At 49.1% G+C, this 22,954-nt stretch overlaps 1 protein-coding gene across 1 annotated transcript; it reads right to left on the reverse strand.

Annotated features, from left to right (window-relative positions):
• Positions 1-1,347: 1,347 nt before the first annotated feature.
• On the reverse strand, positions 1,348-22,954 carry Rnf32 (ring finger protein 32). The gene is made up of 9 exons (XM_090333607.1): positions 22,805-22,954; positions 21,981-22,045; positions 21,554-21,818; positions 15,285-15,427; positions 11,772-11,804; positions 11,182-11,306; positions 10,969-11,077; positions 4,437-4,604; positions 1,348-1,805 (listed from the first exon to the last, which is right to left on the reverse strand). The coding sequence occupies exons 2-9, from the start codon at positions 21,993-21,995 to the stop codon at positions 1,569-1,571; spliced, it is 1,095 nt and encodes a 364-aa protein (XP_090189733.1). The 5' UTR covers positions 21,996-22,045; positions 22,805-22,954; the 3' UTR covers positions 1,348-1,568.

The raw sequence follows: 22,954 nt of genomic DNA on the forward strand, positions 1-22,954 counted from the left end.
AACACTATCTTTGTTATGGATTTATTGGTAGGTAACTTTCTTTACAACATAAATGCAACTTGGGTAAGAAAATACTTAGTCAAGCTATTTAGGTTATTCTCACATTTCTCCTTCTAGAAGGCTGAGTGTCTGCTCCTGCTTGTGATCTGCCCCCCCCCTCCCAGTTCTGCCAGATCAGCGCTGTTGGTCACCCAGTGTGCCCGGCCGGTGCCACCACGATCAGAAGGGCAGCTCTTCAGCAGTTCAGCTCACACACATGCGCAAATACTAGACAGTTATTACTTTAAAAGACTAGATACAAATGACATCATTTACTTCTACTTGGACATAAACTTTAGTTTGAGAATCATAACCTTGGAATCTTGTTTGTAGAAAATCCTTTTATTTTTCTTTTTTGGTTTTGAACACTGTTCAGGTAGAATTCATTGCTACAAATACCACTGAAGCAAAAGGGGTGTGTGTGTGTGTGTGTGTGTGTGTGTGACAGAGACAGACAGACACTGCAAGAAGTGTAACTAAAATTAGCAGGAATGAGGATTCTAATGCTTCCGAGCCAGGCACCTGGACCCTGTGTCTTACAGCACTTCCGGGTCCTGAGCCCCTCTCCTCCCCCACCTTCCCCTTGCCAGTCTCCCCCCACCCCCTTTGCCTTTCCGCTCTCATTACATTGCCTTGTCCACTTCATGTGGGTGCTGAACCGTTTCGTCTGTGTCCTTCCTCTTGCACATTTCCCCTTCCCACTAATGTCTGCGTCCCAGAAATGGGAACTGTTCCTAAGCTCTGTTGCCTTTGAGCTTGGTACCATCCCACTTGTCAGTTCTTCCCTCCCCTCCATCGTGAGGCTTGGACCGAGGCCTGGACCTGTTCCGAAGCTCTGTTACTCAAGGCTAGTACTCTGCCACTTTGAGCCGCATCGACACTTCTGGCTTTCTGGTGGTGAACTGGAGGTAAGAACCTCAGTCCTCAGCGCTCAGCCTCCTGTGTAGCTGGGATTACAGGTGTGAGCCGCTGCTGCCCCGCCCCCATCTCAATTCTTGCTCCTCCTCGCTGAACTATTGGAGTTCTACTCAGGAAGTTACTGTGTATGCAGTACTGGGGGAACCAGACTACTGGTGGTTCTTATCTGTGGCTATAGCAGACAGGCTGGTGTCCTTAAAATTACTGTTTTCTGGTGCTGATTTTAACTGAACTGGGTTTTTGTTTTGGGCCACGAGATGTAAATAAAAGTATTAAAACAAATATTAGGACCAGAAGAGGCTGTAAGACTGTGTTAATAGAAATGTCTGGAACTTGAGTTGTGTTTCCATTTCCTAGTTGTTGGTTAGACATTGGCTATATTTTAAGTGATTAAACTTACGAAACTCACCTTTATTTTTATAGACTATGGACGCTAAAACTAGACAGGTTGGTTGTTAGGCATTCGATATGGGTACATTAACTCTGTTTATTAGCCAGGACTCCTGGTCACTGAAGAACAGATTGCAGTGCTGTCGTAGTGCAGACTTCGCTGGGTAGGCGGCTCCGCCCTCCCCACCCCCAGAAGCGTGACACCTCTCATTGAAGAACTGTCAACATGGAAGGATCCTCTTTTGGTAGCAGGAGCGGCACAGGGGACAGGCATGGAAGGGGAAGCCGTCCCCCAGGGAGAACTCCTCGAGGGCCAGCAGGCAGGTGTGGTGGAACAGGTGGGCGCAGGACAGCAGGACGGTCTCTCGGGGCTGCCGGCTGCTGCTTCCTGGCAGGGCGGCTTGGAGGGAGAGGGGGGCCAGGCAGATGGAGCACTCGTAGATCTCCCGCCGCGTGGCCTGTGGCACAGGGCAGACACGGTGTGTGCCAGCACACAGAGGGCTGCTGAAACCAGGTGGTGGGTGCTGTTCACAGAACCCAAGTGCGTGCAGGCGCCGGGACGGGTCACCCGCTTTCCCAACTGCTCTCCATGAACACCTCTTGACCTGCACACTGCTCCACCTGCGCGCACCTCCTCTTCCTGGTGGTGCCACCCCCCTACTCAGAGGAGGGGTCTGCACCGCCATGCCCGCCCCCACCCCACAGCAGCCTCCACGTGGCTAGGACAGGCATGGCCCTGTGCCCAGCGACGGGCTGAGAAGGCCGGGATCTTGTGTTCAGCCTTGACCGGCGGCCCTCCTCACCGCCTCCTGAGCAGCTAGGATTATAGATGGGGACCGGGGCGCCCGGCTCGTCGTCTGTTAACTACAAAGCAGTTCTAACAACCTCATTTTCCTAGTTGGGTGATGCTAACTAGGTTTTCCTATGTCTTGGCTTCATGGCAGCTGATGGTTCAGGAGAGGGGCTGAGCCACGGGGAACTCAGGGACGTGTGGGCCTGTGTGTGCGCGCGTGTATTTCCCCCCAGAACCAGACCATGTCACATGGAGGAGCCAGGTGCACCTTACCTAGGCTTGCTGCGAAGACCCAGGCTGCCCACGGGCTCCCCACGGTGTGGTGTATATGGTGTGGTGTGGTGTATATGGTGTGGTGTATATGGTGTGGTGTGTATATGGTGTGGTGTGGTGTATATGGTGTATATGGTGTGGTGTATATGGTGTATATGGTGTGGTGTATGTGGTGTGGTGTATATGGTGTATATGGTGTGGTGTATGTGGTGTGGTGTATATGGTGTATATGGTGTGGTGTATGTGGTGTGGTGTATATGGTGTATATGGTGTGGTGTATATGGTATATGTGGTGTGGTGTATATGGTGTGGTGTATATGGTGTATGTGGTGTGGTGTATATGGTGTATATGGTGTGGTGTATGTGGTGTGGTGTATATGGTGTGGTGTATGTGGTGTGGTGTATATGGTGTATATGATGTGGTGTATATGGTGTGGTGTGGTGTATATGGTGTATGTGGTGTGGTGTATATGGTGTATATGGTGTATATGGTGTGGTGTATGTGGTGTGGTGTATATGGTGTGGTGTATATGGTGTATATGGTGTGGTGTATGTGGTGTGGTGTATATGGTGTATATGGTGTGGTGTATATGGTATATGTGGTGTGGTGTATATGGTGTATATGGTGTGGTGTATATGGTGTATGTGGTGTGGTGTATATGGTGTGGTGTATATGGTGTATATGGTGTATATGGTGTGGTGTATATGGTGTATATGGTGTGGTGTATGTGGTGTGTATATGGTGTGGTGTATGTGGTGTGGTGTATATGGTGTATATGGTGTATATGGTGTGGTGTATATGGTATATGTGGTGTGGTGTATATGGTGTATATGGTGTGGTGTATATGGTGTATGTGGTGTGGTGTATATGGTGTATATGGTGTGGTGTATATGGTGTGGTGTATATGGTATATATGGTGTGGTGTATATGGTGTATATGGTGTGGTGTATATGGTGTATATGGTGTGGTGTATATGGTGTATGTGGTGTGGTGTATATGGTGTATATGGTGTATATGGTGTGGTGTATATGGTGTATGTGGTGTGGTGTATATGGTGTGGTGTATGTGGTGTGTATATGGTGTGGTGTATGTGGTGTGGTGTATATGGTGTATATGGTGTGGTGTATATGGTATATGTGGTGTGGTGTATATGGTGTATATGGTGTGGTGTATATGGTGTATGTGGTGTGGTGTATATGGTGTATATGGTGTGGTGTATGTGGTGTGGTGTATATGGTGTGGTGTATGTGGTGTGGTGTATATGGTGTATATGATGTGGTGTATATGGTGTGGTGTGGTGTATATGGTGTATGTGGTGTGGTGTATATGGTGTATATGGTGTATATGGTGTGGTGTATATGGTGTATGTGGTGTGGTGTATATGGTGTATATGGTGTATATGGTGTGGTGTATGTGGTGTGGTGTATATGGTGTATATGGTGTATATGGTGTGGTGTATATGGTGTATTTGGTGTGGTGTATATGGTGTATTTGGTGTGGTGTATATGGTATGGTGTATATGGTATGGTGTATATGGTGTGGTGTTGTGTATATGGTGTGGTGTGGTGTGTATGGTGTATATGGTGTGGTGTTGTGTATATGGTGTGGTGTGGTGTATATGGTGTATATGGTGTGGTGTATATGGTGTATGTGGTGTGGTGTATATGGTGTATATGGTGTGGTGTATATGGTGTGGTGTGGTGTGTATGGTGTATTGGTGTGGTGTTGTGTATATGGTGTGGTGTGGTGTATATGGTGTATATGGTGTGGTGTTTTGGTGTGGTGTATATGATGTGGTGTATTGGTGTGGTGTTGTGTATATGGTGTGGTGTGGTGTATATGGTGTATATGGTGTGGTGTATATGGTGTATATGGTGTGGTGTATATGATGTGGTTTATATGGTGTGGTGTGGTGTATATGGTGTATATGGAGTGGTATATATGGTGTATATGGAGTGGTGTGGTATGGTGTGTGTGTGTGTATATATCTATCTAGTGTGGCGTTGTGGCTGTGGTACCCACCAGCACTTGGATTTTCTCCCACTCCTCATCTGTCATCTCCTGGCCACACTTGTGGTCCAGCTGCTGAAGAACGCTGCGGTTTATGGCCAGGCAGTAGTCGATCTGGGAGAAGAGCTCGTCCAGGTTGGTGTCGTAGGAGCAGAGAATGCGGTGGCTGATTTCTGTGAACTGAGCACAAGAGAGGAGCACGCTGAGGGCGCCGAGCATGCGGGTAAGTCCCGCCCCCACCAGTCTCGCACAGGTCACGGGGCCGGCCCATCCCACGCTGAGCCAGTGCTGACATTTCCCCGGCTAGCCCAGCATGTGATAACACACGTGACAGGGCTGCAGGTGAAAAACACAACTTTCTGTTCCTCTACCGTCTCCTAGGCGGGGGAGGCATTTGGGCTAAAGAGTCGAGGAGAGGATACATTGTCATCTTGCGTGGCCAGTCCCTGGCATTCTCACCAGGTCCTGGGCACGCGGTACAGGGAGGGTCACATTTCCGCTTGCCTGCTATCCTCCCATTTTGGGTACAGACAGAACTATTTCAGGGTGATCATAGGAAGCGAGAAAGGAGCCTTCAGCTCTTGGCCTCGGGACAAATGCCCGACCTGGAAGGTCCCGGATGGCTGGGTCACATGGTCAGCCACGTGACCATCCAGCAGGAGCTGCCAGGATAAAGCAGAGTCCTGAGCCCCAGAGCCACAGCGAGTGTGTGAGCTACGGCTACACAGTGCACAGGTCACCAGGCAAGAGTGGCGTCCCCTCTGGCTTCATGCCAGTCTACCTGGTGGCCCTCAGCCTGCCTCTTCTCGCGTGGTCTGGTGAGTGCCCTCAGCAGGGTCTGCCCTTCTCTACCTGCCTGCCCTTCATTCGGCTGGCATCCCGTTCTTGAAAAGGCGATTGTACTGTTAGTGAAATTCGCAGGCCTTCGATGGTGTGCGGGCTGAGTTAGGACGGTGATTTTGCCCAGGCCAAGTGGCACCGGCATCACCCCCTCCCAGAATGCGGCAACAAGTTGGCCGGGTATTGATGTCCTCAAAGGAGGGCCGTAGATTCGGGGAAGATTCCCTTTCGTAAGGCCCTCATAATTGATAGAATTCAGACTTCAGGTGAGAAACAGATCAGAAATGAGGACAAACCCACCCTCCAAGGGGACGAACCGGGACTCTGTGCCTCTGGGCGGGGAGCAGCGGGCTTGTCTGTCTCGTTACTTCCAGGGCCAAAACTCAACAAACACATTTTTAACTTGCAAAGCTCAAAAATATTGGCTTGCTCATAAACGTAGGGAAAAGCCTTCAGGAGGCGTTTGTGGTCTGTTTCTAGAAGTCAAATGACCAAGGCAGCTCCAGGTGTTTTTGAACACATGCACAGTTACGATGCAGACTGCGCAAAGCTCAGGTGCAGCGCGTGCTTGGCCCCTCTCCCCTGCACAAAAGCAGTTAGGAAAGAGCCTACGTGTGTTTAGTGACCACCATGGACGTCAGCTCGAAGGCATTTCCTAAATGTGGCAACGATGAAACATTCCTGGACCATCACATTGTCATGTGCCGGGGGCTCCTCGTTCTGATTCCTTTATTTCTTACATGGTCAATAACCTTTAGCAATTGAAAGAACGGCGCAAAAAGAAAAATCTGACTATGAGGTTCTAGGTTTTAAACTTAACAGTAAATATTGCAAAATCTCCATAAATAGTTGAAGTATGTTAAGCTTTCAGTTTTAAAGAGAATGGGTATCTCAATGTGTTTTCCCATTTTCATATTTCAGATATTTCCTGCATTTAGTAACTAGGAGTTCAGGCCTTCAGCATGTAAAGCATTTACTGATGATGCAAGCAGCATGCTGACTAAACGTTAAAATGTATCAATACTAACAAATCACTGAGTAAGCTCTGTCTACTCTGGGGGGTCTTCAACGACCCATGTGGTGTCAGCAAATTGCTTCCTAATGTGTTGACTTAGGACCCTCAAAAGCAGAATGGAAACCTGGAATTCCCAGGGCATCAATGCATCAGTTGATAAGCTTTTACTGGTTTCATATCCCTCCAGTCTTGGTGCTTGGAGCCACTTTAAGTTAGCAACAGAATGTTTGCCATCTCTATGTGATAAAGGAAGTCAAAAGACTGAACAAACTTAAGGACCATTATGCTGTTTGGTGAGATGGAAATGAAAAGGGGAGCCAGGTCCCCGGCCAGGCTGGGGGGGTGGCGGGCAGTGCCCTAGCCAACCCCTGTTTGACAGATTGCTAACCTCACCTCTTAAACAATGGTGGGGACTGGGGGGGGGTGGAGATAACATAATGCATTTGAAAAGTTTTAATTGCAGCAATAAAAGACCATGCCTCAATTATATGACAGATGCTAGCAGAACTTCCAGATAAGGATCAAAGGCATGTAAGGACGGCCACTGCGGTCTAGCTGCGGAGCTTATGGTACACACACAGCCGGGGAGTTCTCACAACAGCCTCAGTGACCTTTCCAGGCCCTTTGATCCGAGTTCTCAGAACACGGATGTCTAGTAAGTGTAGCAGGCCTACTGTACTGGCCCACTCTCGGACAAAGGCCTTTTGGCCTGAATTTTAAGCCTCTCACTTACTAGGGTGCAAAACTCAACATCTGACCTTTTCAGTTGTAGTTAAAAGAACCTACATTGTAGCTCTATCACTTTGCGGTGGTTCAGTTTTGCTAGGAGTGTGGTGATATTTCAAAGCAGGGCAGCCTTGCCAAGAGAATTCTTAAAGAACAGGAGCTGCCTTGTAGAAATGGTTTGTAATTTACTTCACTCCCTCTCCCCTGAGCAGAAGGAAAAATGCAGTGCCACAGTTCTTCTCAAGCTAAAGAGACTGACTACAGAATAGGATGGCCTGGCCTAATCTGGAGTATTAAGATAGAAATAACCAGCCATGCCCTTCACCTACTGTGTCTGAAATGTTTATTAGATGCAGATGATCTGTAAGGTGATCTACGCCAGGGCTCAGGTACAGCAAACAAGATTTCTCCAATCCGCCAGCAGAGACTGGAATTTTTATAGAGCTAAGGCTGCATTGAAGGTAAATGTGCTTTAATGTTCTCAGAGGCTGTTCTTCTGCTATTAAGACATCGTTGTTTATTAAATGATTCTGACAGTCCATGGTATTTTGGGGGTATGTAATAAATGATGTAGACAGTCCATGGTATTTGTTGTCTATGTATGTGTTGGTACAGGTCCTGGAACTCAGGGTCTTATACCTTCAGTTGGCTTTTTTGCTCATAGATGGCACTTTAACATTTGAACCAGGCCTCTAGTCTGACATGTTGCTGGTTAAGTGGCGGTAAGAGTCGCTGGGACTTTTCTGCCCTGGCCAGCTTCAAACCCTGTTCTTCAGATATCAGCCTCTTAAGTAGCTAGGGTCACAGGGATGGGCTGCTGGCATGCATGTAGTTTATGGTATTTTGTTATTTAGTAAAAACCTTCATTTGGATGTTTTTTTTTTCCCTCTTCCTAGGACTTGAGCTCAGGGCCTGAGCCCTGTCCTTGGGCTTTCTCAAGGCTAGAGCTCTACCAGTTGAGCCACAGCACCACTTCCGGCATTTTCTATGTATGTGGTACTGAAGAATCGAACCCAGGTCTTTGTGTTTGCTAAGCAAGCACTCTACCACTAGGCCACACTCCCAGCCTATTTGGTAAAAAAAAAATTTAAAAAATAGTTAAAGTCATTGGTTGTCAATGACTACTGAAACCCCGAATTTCTCTCCAGGTTGCTTAGATTCTTAATGCCTTTCAACTACTGAGGTTCAGAACTGAATGGGCTGGTCCAGAAAAGAAGCCAGGTGCCTGTCCTGGTTTAACTGACTTGTGGAAGCTATGGACAAGTGCTTGCTCTCCCTTTAACTTTAGACTTGTTTTTTTTTTTTCTAACAACTGGTAATTTCAATTTTTAGATTAAATATAAGATGAATTTGCATTAGTTGAACATTCACTGCTGGGGGAAATGGAGATGCAGCCTAGGAATGGAGCTAGCAGTTTCACATGTCATGTCCAGATTTGAACAAACATAAAAATTTAGCACATCTCTTATTGTCAAATTACTCTACAGTTTGCTTTGTGAAGCTTCCAGTCTCGAAAATGTAAACATTAGATCTTTTAATAGTTCATCGATTTGACATTTGGTGCACAGTAGAACTGGGGGAGGGGTGGGAGAAGCAGGCTTGAGAAAACACTTGGGCTTCCCAGGCTACATAGAAAAACCTGGCATGTCTGGAATGTCACTAACCTATGACAAAGAGCCTCCATAGAGCCATTGTTCATTCTGGCTTTGGAACTTATTTCTTTTTAATGGATATTGTTGGGAAGCCTTGAGACAGACACAGATTCACCAGAAGCTGGACTTTATGTTTTAATCAGAAGTTGGAATCAACAGAGCAGGACCTGGGAGGCAGCCTTACGTGTGTTGTCGTCAGTGTCTTCATCCGAGAGCACTTGACATTAGAGCCTCATTCGACTCACAACTCTATGCTAACAGTATTGAACAGAAAGCAAATAGTTCAAATGTTTGTTTCTGATGAAAACAATTCTGTTCCCATCATTAGAAAAAAACTACAGGTGATGAGGGTGTGTGCACGCTATTGTGTTTGTAACATTTGTTATTAAACTTATTTGAACTCTGAAATATTCTTCTTGTATGATTAAAACTTTAAAGAAGAAAATGGCTGCATCTTCTAAATATTGATATACATACGAACAAAAATTATTTTACTAAAAATTATTTTTGTCATTTCATTTGACCAGTCGTTTACTGCCTCGTCAGGGGCGCACTATCCCCGAGCAGAGCAGCTGGTGGCAGGCATTCCTTTAAAGGGTCACAGGCCTGGGGCTTCCCCATCCCGTCCTGCACTTCCTGCTCCTGTGACAGCTCCCTAGCTCAAAGGTGTGACACCCAGGAAGTTGTCTGTCTTTTTTTTTTTTTTTTTGCCAGGACTGGGCCTTGAGCTTAGGGTCTGAGCACTGTCCTTGGACTTTCTCAAGGCTAGAGCTCTACCACTTGAGCCACACTTGCAGCTTTTTCTATATACGTGGTACTGAGGAATTGAACCCTGGTCTTTGTACATGCTAGGCAAACACTACCACTAGGCTGGAAGTTGTCTGTCTTTGATCCTAGGAATTTCGCTTATTTGCTTAAAAACTAATTCTAGCTACTCAGCAGGCTGAGCTCTGAGGATCACAGTTTAAAGCTAGTCAGGGCAGGAAACTTCTTGTCTCCAATTAAGCAATAAAAACAAAAGGCAGAAGTGGAGTTGAGGCTCAAGCAGTAGAGCACTAGCCATGAGCAACAAAACTCAGGAACAGTACTCTCAGCCCAAGGTCAACCCCAGGCCTGGTACGAAAAAGAAAAAAGGGACACATTAATCCTGGTGGAACTTTTCTGAGGACATGGATCTCAAGGAGTGTTCTCTTTTCACCACATCAGCTGGCTTAACTTGAAGCAGCCCCCTTCCTGTAGATAGACAGGAGTACACACATTTCTATGGGTTCACTAGTGCTCATCAGAACCCTTTGCCCCAGTTAGTTGCCAGATGCATGGCCTTCGATAGCTACCAAGGGACATTAATCTTTCCTTCAACAAATATTAGCTCTTCAGAGTCTATCAGTCAAACTTTAGGTTTAACCTGTACAATTCCAATTGCAGACTCATTTGGGAGTTAGAAATTGAATTTATGGGGAAAGTGGGTATGTTTGCTTCCTTACACCAACTGAGGTACCAGTCTTTTTTTTTTTTTTTTTTGGTGGGTCATGGGACTTGAACTCAGCCTGGGCTCTGTCCCTGAGTTCTTCAGCTCAAGGCTACCACTCTACCCTTGAGCCAGGCTCCACTTCCTGTTTTCTAGAGGTTAACTGGAGATAAGAGTCTCAGGTCCTTCTGTGCTGGGCTGGCTTTGAACCTTGATCCTCAGATCTCAGCCTCCTGAGTAGCTGGGACTCTAGGCAGAAGCCCCTGCGCTCGGCAGGTACCAGTCATTTTATTTAAGCCATTTATCTCCTCAGAAGACCGCTTGGCAGGCAGTGCCAGTGCCTTGCACTGGGTCTTCTTGTTACCCACTACCAAGGCTGGACTCTGCACCCGAGTGAGGCCCCGATCCAGGTGTCTGGAGAAGCTCGTTTGTTCATTCTTTTCCCAGAAAATAATTTATCTAGACAGTTTATATGAAATAGCTCAACAAGTGGGGGGGGGGGAGGGAAATGGGTACCAAGACATGTGAAAGGGTATCAATGTATGTGAATTAATGCACCTTCTATCTGCAAATATCATGTAACCCTTTTACTAATTACAATAAAAAAAAATCCTAAGACTTGAAAAAAAAAAAAAAAAGAAATAGCTCAACAAAGTGGCTTTGAACCTAGCCCAGTCACCATCACTTTATGTCCTGAGAGTGGAAGGGAAATGGTAGCAGGCTCTCACTTTTCCAGAGAAGCTGGGAAATGAAGTAAAAGCCCCTCCGCTGTGCTGCCCCTGCCGCCGTCCTGACTGGACGCCCGCCCACTGCGCACAACGGAGACTAGTGACGTACTCGTACCTTCTCTTCCAAGAACTTCTTCCTGAGCCTCGGGTCTTTGGGGGGCACCGCTTTCCTCAGGTTTCGGTACCACTTCCTCACGACATGGCCTCTCCAGCAGGCTTGGATTCTGAAACAGAGGTTAAGGAAGGACCACCTGGACCTGCACTCCCGCCCCCCTTGTGCTGGCTGGGCGCCGGGAGTACATGGGGCCCGGGACAAGAGCCTGCTCACCTCGTGGCACACTTGGTTCTGAACAGACGGGCCCCGTCATAGATCACTCTGGTTTGATACTGGTTCTTTCTACAGAGAGGACACGTTTTTTTATTTGTGAACTTTTCAAAAGCCTGAAGGCACGCCTGAAGAAAAATAGTTCACTTAAAATTTTACTAGCAATTGCCTATAAACAGCATTCCTACTTCTAATTCTGAGATAGTCCAATCTAGATTATGACGTGACATTTCATTAGGTCTTAATAGCTTTCTTATGAAACCTGTACCCCAATGGTGTTTCATAGGAATACATGTATAAACTCCAACCCGTCTCATGCAAGAATTAAACTATTGCTAGGTTGATATGCATCAACAGTTGCTTATAAAAACATGGTTTTGGTGTCCCACAAAACTCATGATTTTCCAAACAGGATGAATTGTATGGCAGCCTACAGTCATTTTCTCACAACGAGTGGCTCCTATGGGAGACTCTGGCGAGCTGCAGAGGGCCCGCTGGGTCTGGGAGACTCTGGTGAGCTGGAGAGGGCCCGCTGGGTCTGGGAGACTCTGGTGAGCTGGAGAGGGCCCGCTGGGTCTGGGCCAACAACTCACCTTGTGGAACACATGCGAGCAGGACAGCAGCACCTGCCAGGGAAAGCCGGCGGGTCAGTCGAGGCGCGCTGCACGCGCAGTGCACAGAGCCTACAGGCCAGCCACGCACTGCTCGGAGACATTACACAAGCCACATCACTTTCACATCTATGCTGTTGTTATGCTGTCGCACGTATAAAACACCACCACCGCTTGCAACTCGCAATAGCAAGAAGTTTGACTTTAAACAACTGAAAGGAGCTTAGAGGGGAGGGCTGGGATGGGAATTCTTCCTGGGCCTGAGCAGGTGGACAGGAAGCGCCAGTGGTCCCTGGTGACGGGCTGGCAGGAAGGAGCAGCAACGCAATGCTAACTAAATGCCTTTTAGTGGAATTCGTTCAAGTGCATGGCACTCCCAAGCTTTCCCATCACAGCTTTATTGAGATAGAATTCTTTTGTGGTAGTAGGTTTTGAACTCAGGACGTGGTGTTTTTTAGACAGGCACTTTACCACATAAGTCATTCCCATAACCTTTCCACTTGGGTTTGAAATAGGGTCTTGAATTGTGCCTCAGCCAGCTCAGGTGTGATCCTGGTTCCTCCATCATATCTAGGATGACAGGCACAGGACAGCAGCAGCAGCCTTTTCTGTTGGGGTCTTGTGAACTTATTGCCTGGCTGGTCTTAAACTGCTGTTCTCCCGATTTCAGTTTCCTGAATAGTTGGGATTACAGGCTTGAGACATCATATCCACGAAGATACTATTCTGATAATCTTAATTCAAATGGGCAAGGAGTTAGGGAGACAAAGAATTACCTTTTCTTCTTTAAATGAAGGGGGAAAATTAATTTTTCTGTGATCCAAATTCCCCAACAGTAATGTTTTGGGTTTGGACACAAGATACAAGCTATACTAAATAAAAGGTGCTTGGTGAAAGGAAGCTGAGGCGGGTGGGTGAGGGGGCGGCGGCGACAGGCAGAGCCGTCCTCTTTCCCTCAGGAACCCAGCCCAGGGCGCAGGCGTTCTCTGGCAAGGTCTGGAATGTGAAGGACTTCGTGGTTTTCAAATGGACCACCCCACCCGCCTTCTCGCTCTACACTTTCCTTCTTGGATGGCACCGAAGGGATTCTGGGTTGAGTGGGGTCCAAGAGCTCTAAAAGCTTTCCTCAACACTTACGGCCAACAGGGAGTCTCAAGTGAGTGAGTTATACTTAACAGCACCTGTGAGGGGCTGGGAGCGAGGCCTCGTGGTAGAGTGCTTGCCTAGCATGCACGAAGCACTGGGTTTGACTCCTCGGTACAACATATGCAGAAGAAGCTGGAAGTGGCTCAAGTGGTAGACTGCTAGCCTTGAGGAAAACAAGCTCAGGGACAGTGCCCAGGTCCTGAGTTAAAGCTGCAGGACTGCCCCCCCCCCCAAAAAAAAAATCCATGAATTCATCCATTCTTTGTAGACTCAAGATGCTTTATCAGTAACCTGTACTGAAGAACATTTTACTTCTAGAATATTTTAAAGTATCTATATTACTGACAATTATCTTCTGATCCAACAAAAATAAGTGGTGGTAATTACACCAAAATGCCTTCTAAGGTAGAATTGAATTCCAGCTTGGTCCTGCCTTTGCTTTTCAGTTAGCCTATTGTGAATCATGTGATTTCCTCCCCTGCTTACATGTGTATACTGCCTGCCTGACAGAAATGGGAGAAAGTGATGACTCTGAAATCATTTAGTGTACAGAAAATGCCAAATCCTATTTTTAAGCAGGAAAAACATGGAAGTGAGCATTAGAAGTACAAAATAAACCTATTAATGTATCATTAGCCAAATAAAGATGACACACTTTATGTTGGTATGAGAACTCATATCAGCAGAATGGAGAGAGGTCTGTCTGCACTCCTAGGGTCCAGCTAGTGCTTATGGGAGAAATAAGAAGGAGGCGGCAGAGGGTTCACCTTCTGTGTGAGAACATGAAGTCTTCAACAGATAGGCAGGGTGCACACAACTTATGAGTTCAAATTAGTAAAGAACAAAAGCCTACACACGGAACTTGTTGATAATGAAACATGTCAGAGTTAATCTAGGTGGGGCTATGAGCTGGAAGTCAGTTAAGCCCAAGCTTGGCTTCAACCACCTATGTTCTGTGTTCTCTCAGATAGTCTCCAAGTGCTTGGTGTGTAGGAGGCTTATACTACCCACTGTGTGAAGTCCTGGAGTGAAGACATACAGAAAGGAGGGCAACCATTAGTACCAGCAACCTGCAGAGAACTCAGATGTGCCTGACTCCCAGAGCTAGCGCTTTCTTTGGGAAGAGTATGCACAGAGCCATGCATATAAGATAAATGCCATCTATCTTTTTTTTTTTTCCGGTCAGTCATGGGGCTTGAACTCCGGGCCTAGGTGCTGTCCCTGAGGCTCTTCAGCTCAAGGCTACTGCCCTACCCCTTGAGCCACAGCACCACTTCTGGTTTTCTAGTGGTTAACTGCAGATAAGAGTCTCATGACATCCAAACTTATTTATACACTTAGGATATTTGGGAAGGTATAAATACTTTTGTATATTTTAATATAAATATTTAAAATAAGAATTCAGAAAATATTCAGTTGAGGATTCATAAAAAATACATTTATGCCTCAACCAATAAGATAGTTATATCAAAGCAATGATAAATTTAAATTTTTGGCCATACATTATGTCTATTATAGCCTATATCAATAATTATATCTATATAGTATATAGTGATAGTAAACATTTAAAGAGTGCTTTGCATAAATATAACCTTTCTATTCATTTTGTGTGGCTTGTCATATTTCTCATGTAATCCTGTGAAATAAATATTTTAATAATTTCAAGAAAGAGTCTCACGGTCTCTGGTGCCTGGGCTGGCTGACAGGTGCAAACCACCGCACCGGACTACTGCCATCTATTTACTAAGGCAGTTGTAGGAAGAAAGATCTTACTTTCCAGAGGATTCTCTCCAAGATTCTTTGGAGAGACAGTCCCTTTTTCTCTTACACAACTCAGTTCAGGGTAGTCACCCACCCTGAACTGGCTCCAGTGCTTAGTGCACCTTGTCTGGTGTCTCAGGAACTCCTTGAAGCAGAGGTATCCTTTGGTGCCAATGTCTGTACCTGGACTTAGATCACTTAATAAAATTGACACTGCTCAAGCCAAATGCCATGGCTCCCGCCTGTCATTCTAGCTACTCAGGAGGCTGAGATCTGAGGATCAAGCTTCAAAGCCAGCCTGGGCACTAAAGGACCTTATCTCCAATTAACCTCTAGAAAACAGGAAGTGGGGCTTGGCTCAAGCCTTGAGCTGAAGAGCTCAGGGACAGAGCCCAGGCGGAGATCAAGCCCCATGATCCACAAAAAAAATTAACACTGCTCAGTGAGGGTGTCAAGCTCTTTACACACACACACACACACACACACACTTTACACTTTTACTAGTAATGAAGAAAATGTGTTGGAGGGTCCCACAGGACGGAGCTGGTGGAGGCGGCCAGGATAACGGGCTCTGTGCATGCCAGGCACCTGCGGGCGGAGCTCGAATTCCTCCTTGCAGATCGGGCATGGCTGCAAGGAGTCCCCGTGCAGCACAGATCTCTGCTTCACTCTCTCCCACTCGTGTGAAGACAGGGGCAGCGGGGGAGGCGCCACGAGGCCCAGCTTCTGCGCTACAGGTGAGACAACACAGAATAGGACTTAGATATTTGTATTGTTTTTTGGTTGGTCATGGGGCTTGAACTGTGGGCCTGGGCGCTGTCCCTGAGCTCTCCAGTTCAAGGCTATCGTTCTACCACTTGAGTCTCGTGGACTTTAGTGCCTGGGCTGGCTTTGAACAGTGATCCTCATTATCTCAGCCTCCTGAGTACTGTCTTAGATGGACTTTAAGATAGGTACTCCTACACCATTTTACTGTGACTTCTGTAAACAACTAGTGATACAAAGTAATATAAAGTAATACATTGCAGCTCATGCTTCATTCTACAATATAGAACGTTTGGAAGTACAGACTTACAGAACAAGAACCAGACAGTATGGCACAGCACCGTAGAAAAAGAACTAAGGAAAACTGCATGGTAGCAATGTAAACAAACACTGAGAAGCTTGAATAAAAAGCTCATCTCATAGAAAGTAGATAAAGAGATGCAGCCAAAGACAGAAGGCAGTGAAGGGATCCATTTAGGCATTTGAACACGTGGAACACAGACATGCCAGGAAGAAAACAGAATGGAGTAAGATCACCCAGGAGGCACTTCGCCAAAGTGACCTAGAAGTAAGACTTACAGATAGAATGGAGAAGCTGTAGAAGTAGTTTGCTAGGTGGTGAGAAGGATGGCTTTCGGGGAGAAAGCAGAGCCCACTGGCTGTAGGGCGGCTGCAGCACCTATCACCTGCAGCCTGTATTTCCTGGGTATCTGTCTGTGCCTAGACTCTGCTGTGGCTGGGGCCACTGCTCCAATGCCCAGCCTTCTCCTTACAACAAAGCAAGTTCATCTTCCATCTATTTGCCACTTACAGTTTTTCAGAGAACTGTCTGTTCAGTTAATTTGCTCACTTATTAATTGGGCTGTTCTCTGGCTATTTAACTTTTTGAGCTCTTTGTATATTCTGAATATTAATCCTCTACCTGTTAAATAGCTAAGAGATATCTGCATTCCCATGTTTATTGCAGCTGTTTATAACGACCAAATGGATAAGGAAAATATGGTATATATTAACTATGGAATATTACTCACCTACGAAGAAAATATGCCATTTGCATGAAAATGAATGGACTAGATATCAGAAGAATCAAGTTCAAAAAGCCAAACACCGTGCTATGTTCACTTATGGACTCTAGACTGTATGTATGTATGTCTATATGAAACAGTGGTATATATGGGAGGGATTGGACAATAGAGGAGGTTAGTCTGACTAAAACATAACATATGTAAATGTGAAATAAGATGGTAATGAATATACACTAGAAATTGAAAAGTAAATGACCAGAAAGTTAAACAGAGTATTGTGGTGCAGGAACCTGTGAGAGGAGGAAGATCCAGAGACAGGTGTGGGAAACATGGTGGAAGGCCATTAATGCATGTGGAGCAGGGAAATACCATAACGAAACTGCCTTGTACAACTCGTACATGTGACTGCAATTTCTGAATTTTTATTTCTATCTTGTTTCAATTTCATACTTAGAATTTTAGTGATTCCAGTTTAATGTAATTCCAAGACAAAGTGTGATGACATTTCTACACATAAACAATACGCATGGGCTTAAAAATTTTAATTTATTATCATTTTTTGGGGGGGAGGTCATGGGGCTTGAACTCGGCCTGGGCGCTGTCCCTGAGCTCTTCAGCTCAAGGCTACCGCCCTACCCTCGAGCCAAGCCCCACTTCCCATTTTCTAAAGGTTAATTAGAGTCTCAGGTTCTTCTGTGCCTGGGCTGGCTTTGAACTTTGATCCTCAGGTCTCAGCCTCCTGACTAGCTAGGATGACAGGCGTGAGCCACCTTGAAGAATTCCTATATGGCTTTAACTTCAGATATGAACATTTACATGATGCCATGGTGCTGAGGAAATAAGGAAATGAATTCCAACATCATGTCTCAGTTCCAGTAGTGTTCCCTTCCTACCTGTTCATCTCTTAGGCTTTGATTAGTCTGCCACTCTGAATATTTCAAATAGAAAATTCCAGACATGATTCCCAAGTTTGGACCTGTGCTATTCTAAGTAGCCCCAAGGCCCACCCGACCTCGGGGTGAACCCTCCTCTGGAGTGACTCCGCACTGTGCACCGCCTGCCTCCAGCCACGGAGGAGCCAGTTCAGACACCAGACCCATGGGTCAGCCCTGGGGAGCGCTGTGTGAATAATGGCTTACAGCACAGGAGTGGTGGTGCTGGCCGTTTAGATATGCCCCGTGAAAATGTGTCAAGTCTTTAAGTCTTCTGGCCACATCACTGTGAGGAACATGGACATTGATGCCACCTCTGCTGCTGCACCCCAAGCTGCCAGCTACAGGCAGAGTGGGTGACCGAGGCTGGCTGACGGACAGGCATTAACATGGTCCGCAGAAGACATGAACAGAAAACGGGTTCAGTAATTTGCTGTACCACAAAGCACTGATCCTTCAATGAAGACTTCAGCAAGGGGTTCTCTGACACGCAGGGTGCCAAACCACAAACAGTCACACAGCCTTAGGGGCAGGCTCGGACTAAAAATGTAAGCATTGCCAAGAGGCTGTCTGCAGAAGCAGCAGCTGCTGCTGCAGTTAAAGCCACTGGCATAGCTGGTTGACGGGGAAGGAGGCCATCGAAAGCACTGGAGCCAGGCTCCTGGAGGAAGCCTGATGGAAACGACACTCCTTACAGTACCAAGGAGGCTCCATGCAGATCGTGGAAGGGCCGAGAATCTGGCACAGGGTGGAAGCCCTTGGTCACATGATAAGCCAGATGTAGGCAGAGTGAGGAACCACATGCTCACAGAAACAAGTCACCTGTGTCCTGGCAACACACTCAAGGGGTGTGGGTGACAGCCACCTGCCTGGCAGGATGGATGATTACACTGATCCTTCATTCAGAAGTGAAAGAAAGACATGGAGGAGGGGATGTGGGCATTCACGTTTCATTAATAATACACAATGCACCCAACAGTCCTTAATCCGTTGACTATGAAAATGAAAATGCCAAGGTCAGTGGATGCAGGCTGGTCATGTCTAGATAGATCCTCAGGAGGCTGAAATCTGAGGATTGAGGTTCAAAGACAGCCTGAGCAGGAAAAGCCATGAGATTCTTATCTCTAACGAACCCCCAGAAAACCAGAAGTGGTGCTGTGGCTCAAAGTGGTAGATTGCTAGCCTTGAGTGAAAAAGCTCAGGGAAAGTACCCAGGCCCTGAGTTCAACGCCCCCCCCCGCCCCCAAAATAGCCAAGGTCCTGTTTACGTAGGACCTCACATACACCTGCCAGGGACGATCATATCCACTTGATAACAGAAGCTATCTGTTTTTACAGTGACATGTCTGGGCCCTAATCTACGACGTGGTGCTGGAGAATCACTCCAGGCTGCTGGTAGAGAAACCAGGAATGCCCATCAAAGCTTCAATGGAAGAGTCACATCAGATACTGTGGGAAGGGCTTATGGAGAGAAGTCAGCCAAAGGTTCTAAAAGCTTCCTGGGACTCATCAGGAGCCCGGAAAGAAATTAGCTAGGGGCTGGGAGTTTGACCTAGTGGTAGAGTGCTCTCCTAGCATGCATGAAGCCCTGGATTCTATTCTTGGTACCACATGCCAAGTGTCTCAAGTGGCAGAGTGCTAGCCTTGAGAAAAATGAAGTCCAAGGACGGTGCCCAGGCCTTGAGTCCAAGCACCAGGACTGGCCAAAAAAAAAAAATGAAAAATAAAGAAATTAGCCAGTAGGCCTGTCAACAAGTGAGGAAGCGGGAAAAAGTTGAGAAGGCTACTGAGAAGTGTTATCAAAGGAGAAGTGGGAACAATTTGTGTAGTCACCTATGGGGAAGAGGATGATAAAGAAATCTGGACATTACCAAACTTTGTCTTGGCATTTCACATTGTACAGACATGGAATGAAAAACGGTGGGATGAGAATTTACTCCAATTTTACCCTTTTTCTTGCTCTTTTTTTCTTTTCTAAACAAGGCTCGGATCCAGGATAACACATGACTTTCAAGTCACATCTCTAGTGGCTTCTAATCTGCAAAAGATTCTAGAGCTCTGCTTTTCTTCCTTTTTTTTTTTTGTGGGTCATGGGGCTTGAACTCAGCCTGGATGCTGACCCTGAGCCCTTCAGCTCAAGGCTACTGCCCTACCCTTGAGTCAAGCCCCACTTCCCATTTTCTGGAGGTTAGTTGGAAATAAGAGTCTCAGGTCCTTTGGTGCCCGGGCTGGCTTTGAACCTTGATCCTCAGATCTCAGCCTCCTGAGTAGCTAGGATGACAGGCGGGAGCCACAGTCTGGCAAATATTATTTAAAGTGGCAAAACAGGGAGTTTAAATACGGAGACAAGTATAGCTAAAGGAAATAGCATGTAGTCCAACTTTTTGCTTGTTACTCTGTACATGGAGTCTCAGACTTTTCTGCCTGGGATGGCTTCAAATTATAATCCTCCTGACATGAGATACCAATACGTAGATTAAGAATATGAAATACATTCCACACGTGTTCTCCTCGTTCGTTTTCTTGCTCAAAGCATGCCCAATCATTTAAGCTTCAGTATACACAGGCCCCTCTGTATACACAACGACGTCTACACCCTAAGGGCATCATGCAACTCAGCCGGCTCCTGAGTGCTGATAAAGCCGCACGTCGGGGCGGTGGAGCAGGGTCCAGCACGTACTCTCCTCTGTATCTATACAGCCCCACGTGCTGACCGGCGGCTCACCTAACGTCGGGGTGGTGGAGCAGGGTCCAGCACGTACTCTAGCTCTGTATCTATACAGCCCCACGTGCTGACCGGCGGCTCACCTAACGTCGGGGCGGTGGAGCAGGGTCCAGCACGTACTCTCCTCTGTATCTATACAGCCCCACGTGCTGACCGGGCGGCTCACCTAACGTCGGGGTGGTGGAGCAGGGTCCAGCACGTACTCTAGCTCTGTATCTATAAAGCCCCACGTGCTGACCGGGTGGCTCACCTAACGTCGGGGTGGTGGAGCAGGGTCCAGCACGTACTCTCCTCTGTATCTATACAGCCCCACGTGCTGACCGGGTGGCTCACCTAACGTCGGGGAGGTGGAGCAGGGTCCAGCACGTACTCTCCTCTGTATCTATACAGCCCCACGTGCTGACCGGGTGGCTCACCTAACGTCGGGGAGGTGGAGCAGGGTCCAGCACGTACTCTCCTCTGTATCTATACAGCCCCACGTGCTGACCGGGTGGCTCACCTAACGTCGGGGTGGTGGAGCAGGGTCCAGCACGTACTCTCCTCTGTATCTATACAGCCCCACGTGCTGACCGGCGGCTCACCTAACGTCGGGGTGGTGGAGCAGGGTCCAGCACGTACTCTCCTCTGTATCTATACAGCCCCACGTGCTGACCGGGCGGCTCACCTAACGTCGGGGAGGTGGAGCAGGGTCCAGCACGTACTCTCCTCTGTATCTATACAGCCCCACGTGCTGACCGGCGGCTCACCTAACGTCGGGGTGGTGGAGCAGGGTCCAGCACGTACTCTAGCTCTGTATCTATACAGCCCCACGTGCTGACCGGCGGCTCACCTAACGTCGGGGAGGTGGAGCAGGGTCCAGCACGTACTCTCCTCTGTATCTATACAGCCCCACGTGCTGACCGGGTGGCTCACCTAACGTCGGGGAGGTGGAGCAGGGTCCAGCACGTACTCTCCTCTGTATCTATACAGCCCCACGTGCTGACCGGGTGGCTCACCTAACGTCGGGGAGGTGGAGCAGGGTCCAGCACGTACTCTCCTCTGTATCTATACAGCCCCACGTGCTGACCGGCGGCTCACCTAACGTCGGGGAGGTGGAGCAGGGTCCAGCACGTACTCTAGCTCTGTATCTATACAGCCCCACGTGCTGACCGGCGGCTCACCTAACGTCGGGGTGGTGGAGCAGGGTCCAGCACGTACTCTCCTCTGTATCTATACAGCCCCACGTGCTGACCGGGTGGCTCACCTAACGTCGGGGTGGTGGAGCAGGGTCCAGCACGTACTCTCCTCTGTATCTATACAGCCCCACGTGCTGACCGGCGGCTCACCTAACGTCGGGGGCGGTGGAGCAGGGTCCAGCACGTACTCTAGCTCTGTATCTATACAGCTCCACGTGCTGACCGGGTGGCTCACCTAACGTCGGGGGCGGTGGAGCAGGGTCCAGCACGTACTCTCGCTCTGTGTCTTCTGCCTTGGGGGCCTGTGGGGGCTTTTGAAGTCCAGTGTCGACCACTGCTTTTGCTTCTTTCCTTGGGGGTTTGGATCGGCTCTCTTTCCTCCGCGGGGTGGCCTTGGGGTGGCCGGCACCGGACAGACGTCCAAGCTGGAGATCACTTAGGATGTGATCTTGTAAGGCAACTGCCGAGACGGCCACGTTGTCCTTCCTCAACCGAGCTGCCTACGGGTGGGTCGGGAGGCTCACCTGTCAGCGCTGGTGCTGCGCACTGCCGAGGAGGAGGGCGAGGCTTCCAAGGCCTGGCCTGGTGCTCCAGGGCCGCTGCCCCGCCCTCCCTCCCTGCTCCTGTCCCTGTCCCTGTCCCTGTCCGCGGAGGACGCCTACCTGCTTTCTGAGCATGCCGACTTGATGACGACGACGCCCTGGCGATCCTCCCTGGCCTCCTCCCGCTGCCAACACACCGCCGAGGTCAGCGCGGGCCGCCGGCCCGGAGGACCGAGGGGAGGGCGGGGAGAGGGGGAGGGAGGGCGGAGGGGAGGGGGAGGGCAGCCCGGGCCAAGGACCACGGCGCCCCTCCGCGGGGCGCACAACTCCCTTCGGAGGGCCATGCGTCCCGGGGTGGACGCCAGAGGCATCGGGCCATCCGGAAAACAGAGCGGCCCCGGGGTGGGCGGACGGGGGGAGGAGGGAGCCCAGGGGAGGGGGGCAGTCGGGGGGGAGGCCTGGGGGCTAGTCTGGGGGGGGAGCCGGGAGTGGGCAGGCAGAGGGGGGGCGCCCAGGGGAGGAGGGGCAGTCTGGGGGACAGTCAGGGAGGAAGCCTGGGGGGTGGGCGGGCCGGGGGGGCAGTCTGGAGGGATCCCGGGGGTGGGGGATCCCGGGGGGTGGGCGGGCCGGGGGGGGCAGTCTGGGGGGGTCCCCGGGGGAGTCCCGGGGGTGGAGAAGCCCGGGGGGGGCTGGCCGGGGGGGGTGGCAGTCTGGAGGGGTCCCGGGGGTGGGGGAGCCCGGGCCGGAGGGGGGTGGCAGTCTGGGGGGGTCCCGGGGGTGGGGGAGCCCGGGGGGGGTTCAGTCTGGGGGGTGGCGGATCCCGCGGGGTGGGCTGAGTCTTGGACGCGGCCCCAGGCCCGGGTCTCCGGTGGGCGTCCGTGGGGAAGAGGGCAGACCGAAGGCGGTGGGGCCCAGGCCCGCCCGCCCGCCCGCGCGGCGCTAACCCGGCGTCCGGATCACCTGGGGCTCGGGCGCGCTCGTCCCTCCGCGCCGGGCCCGCGTCTCCCAGCGCCTCGGCTACTCGACGCGCCGACACCGCAGCGCCCACCACCCGACGCCTCAACGGCCACCGCACCAGGCTGCGCTCGCAGTTG

The sequence above is a fragment of the Megascapheus bottae genome, chromosome 5 (assembly GCF_031878675.1).
Source record: "Megascapheus bottae isolate mThoBot1 chromosome 5, mThoBot2.hap1, whole genome shotgun sequence".
Lineage (NCBI taxonomy): Eukaryota > Metazoa > Chordata > Mammalia > Rodentia > Geomyidae > Megascapheus > Megascapheus bottae.

Coding starts and splice junctions, on each gene's coding strand:
- Rnf32 (XM_090333607.1), bottom strand. Junction 11,805..15,284: donor AATTCGAGCTCCGCCCGCAG/GTGCCTGGCATG, acceptor TTTCCCTGGCAG/GTGCTGCTGTCCTGCTCGCA. Junction 11,307..11,771: donor GCTCGCATGTGTTCCACAAG/GTGAGTTGTTGG, acceptor ATTTTTCTTCAG/GCGTGCCTTCAGGCTTTTGA.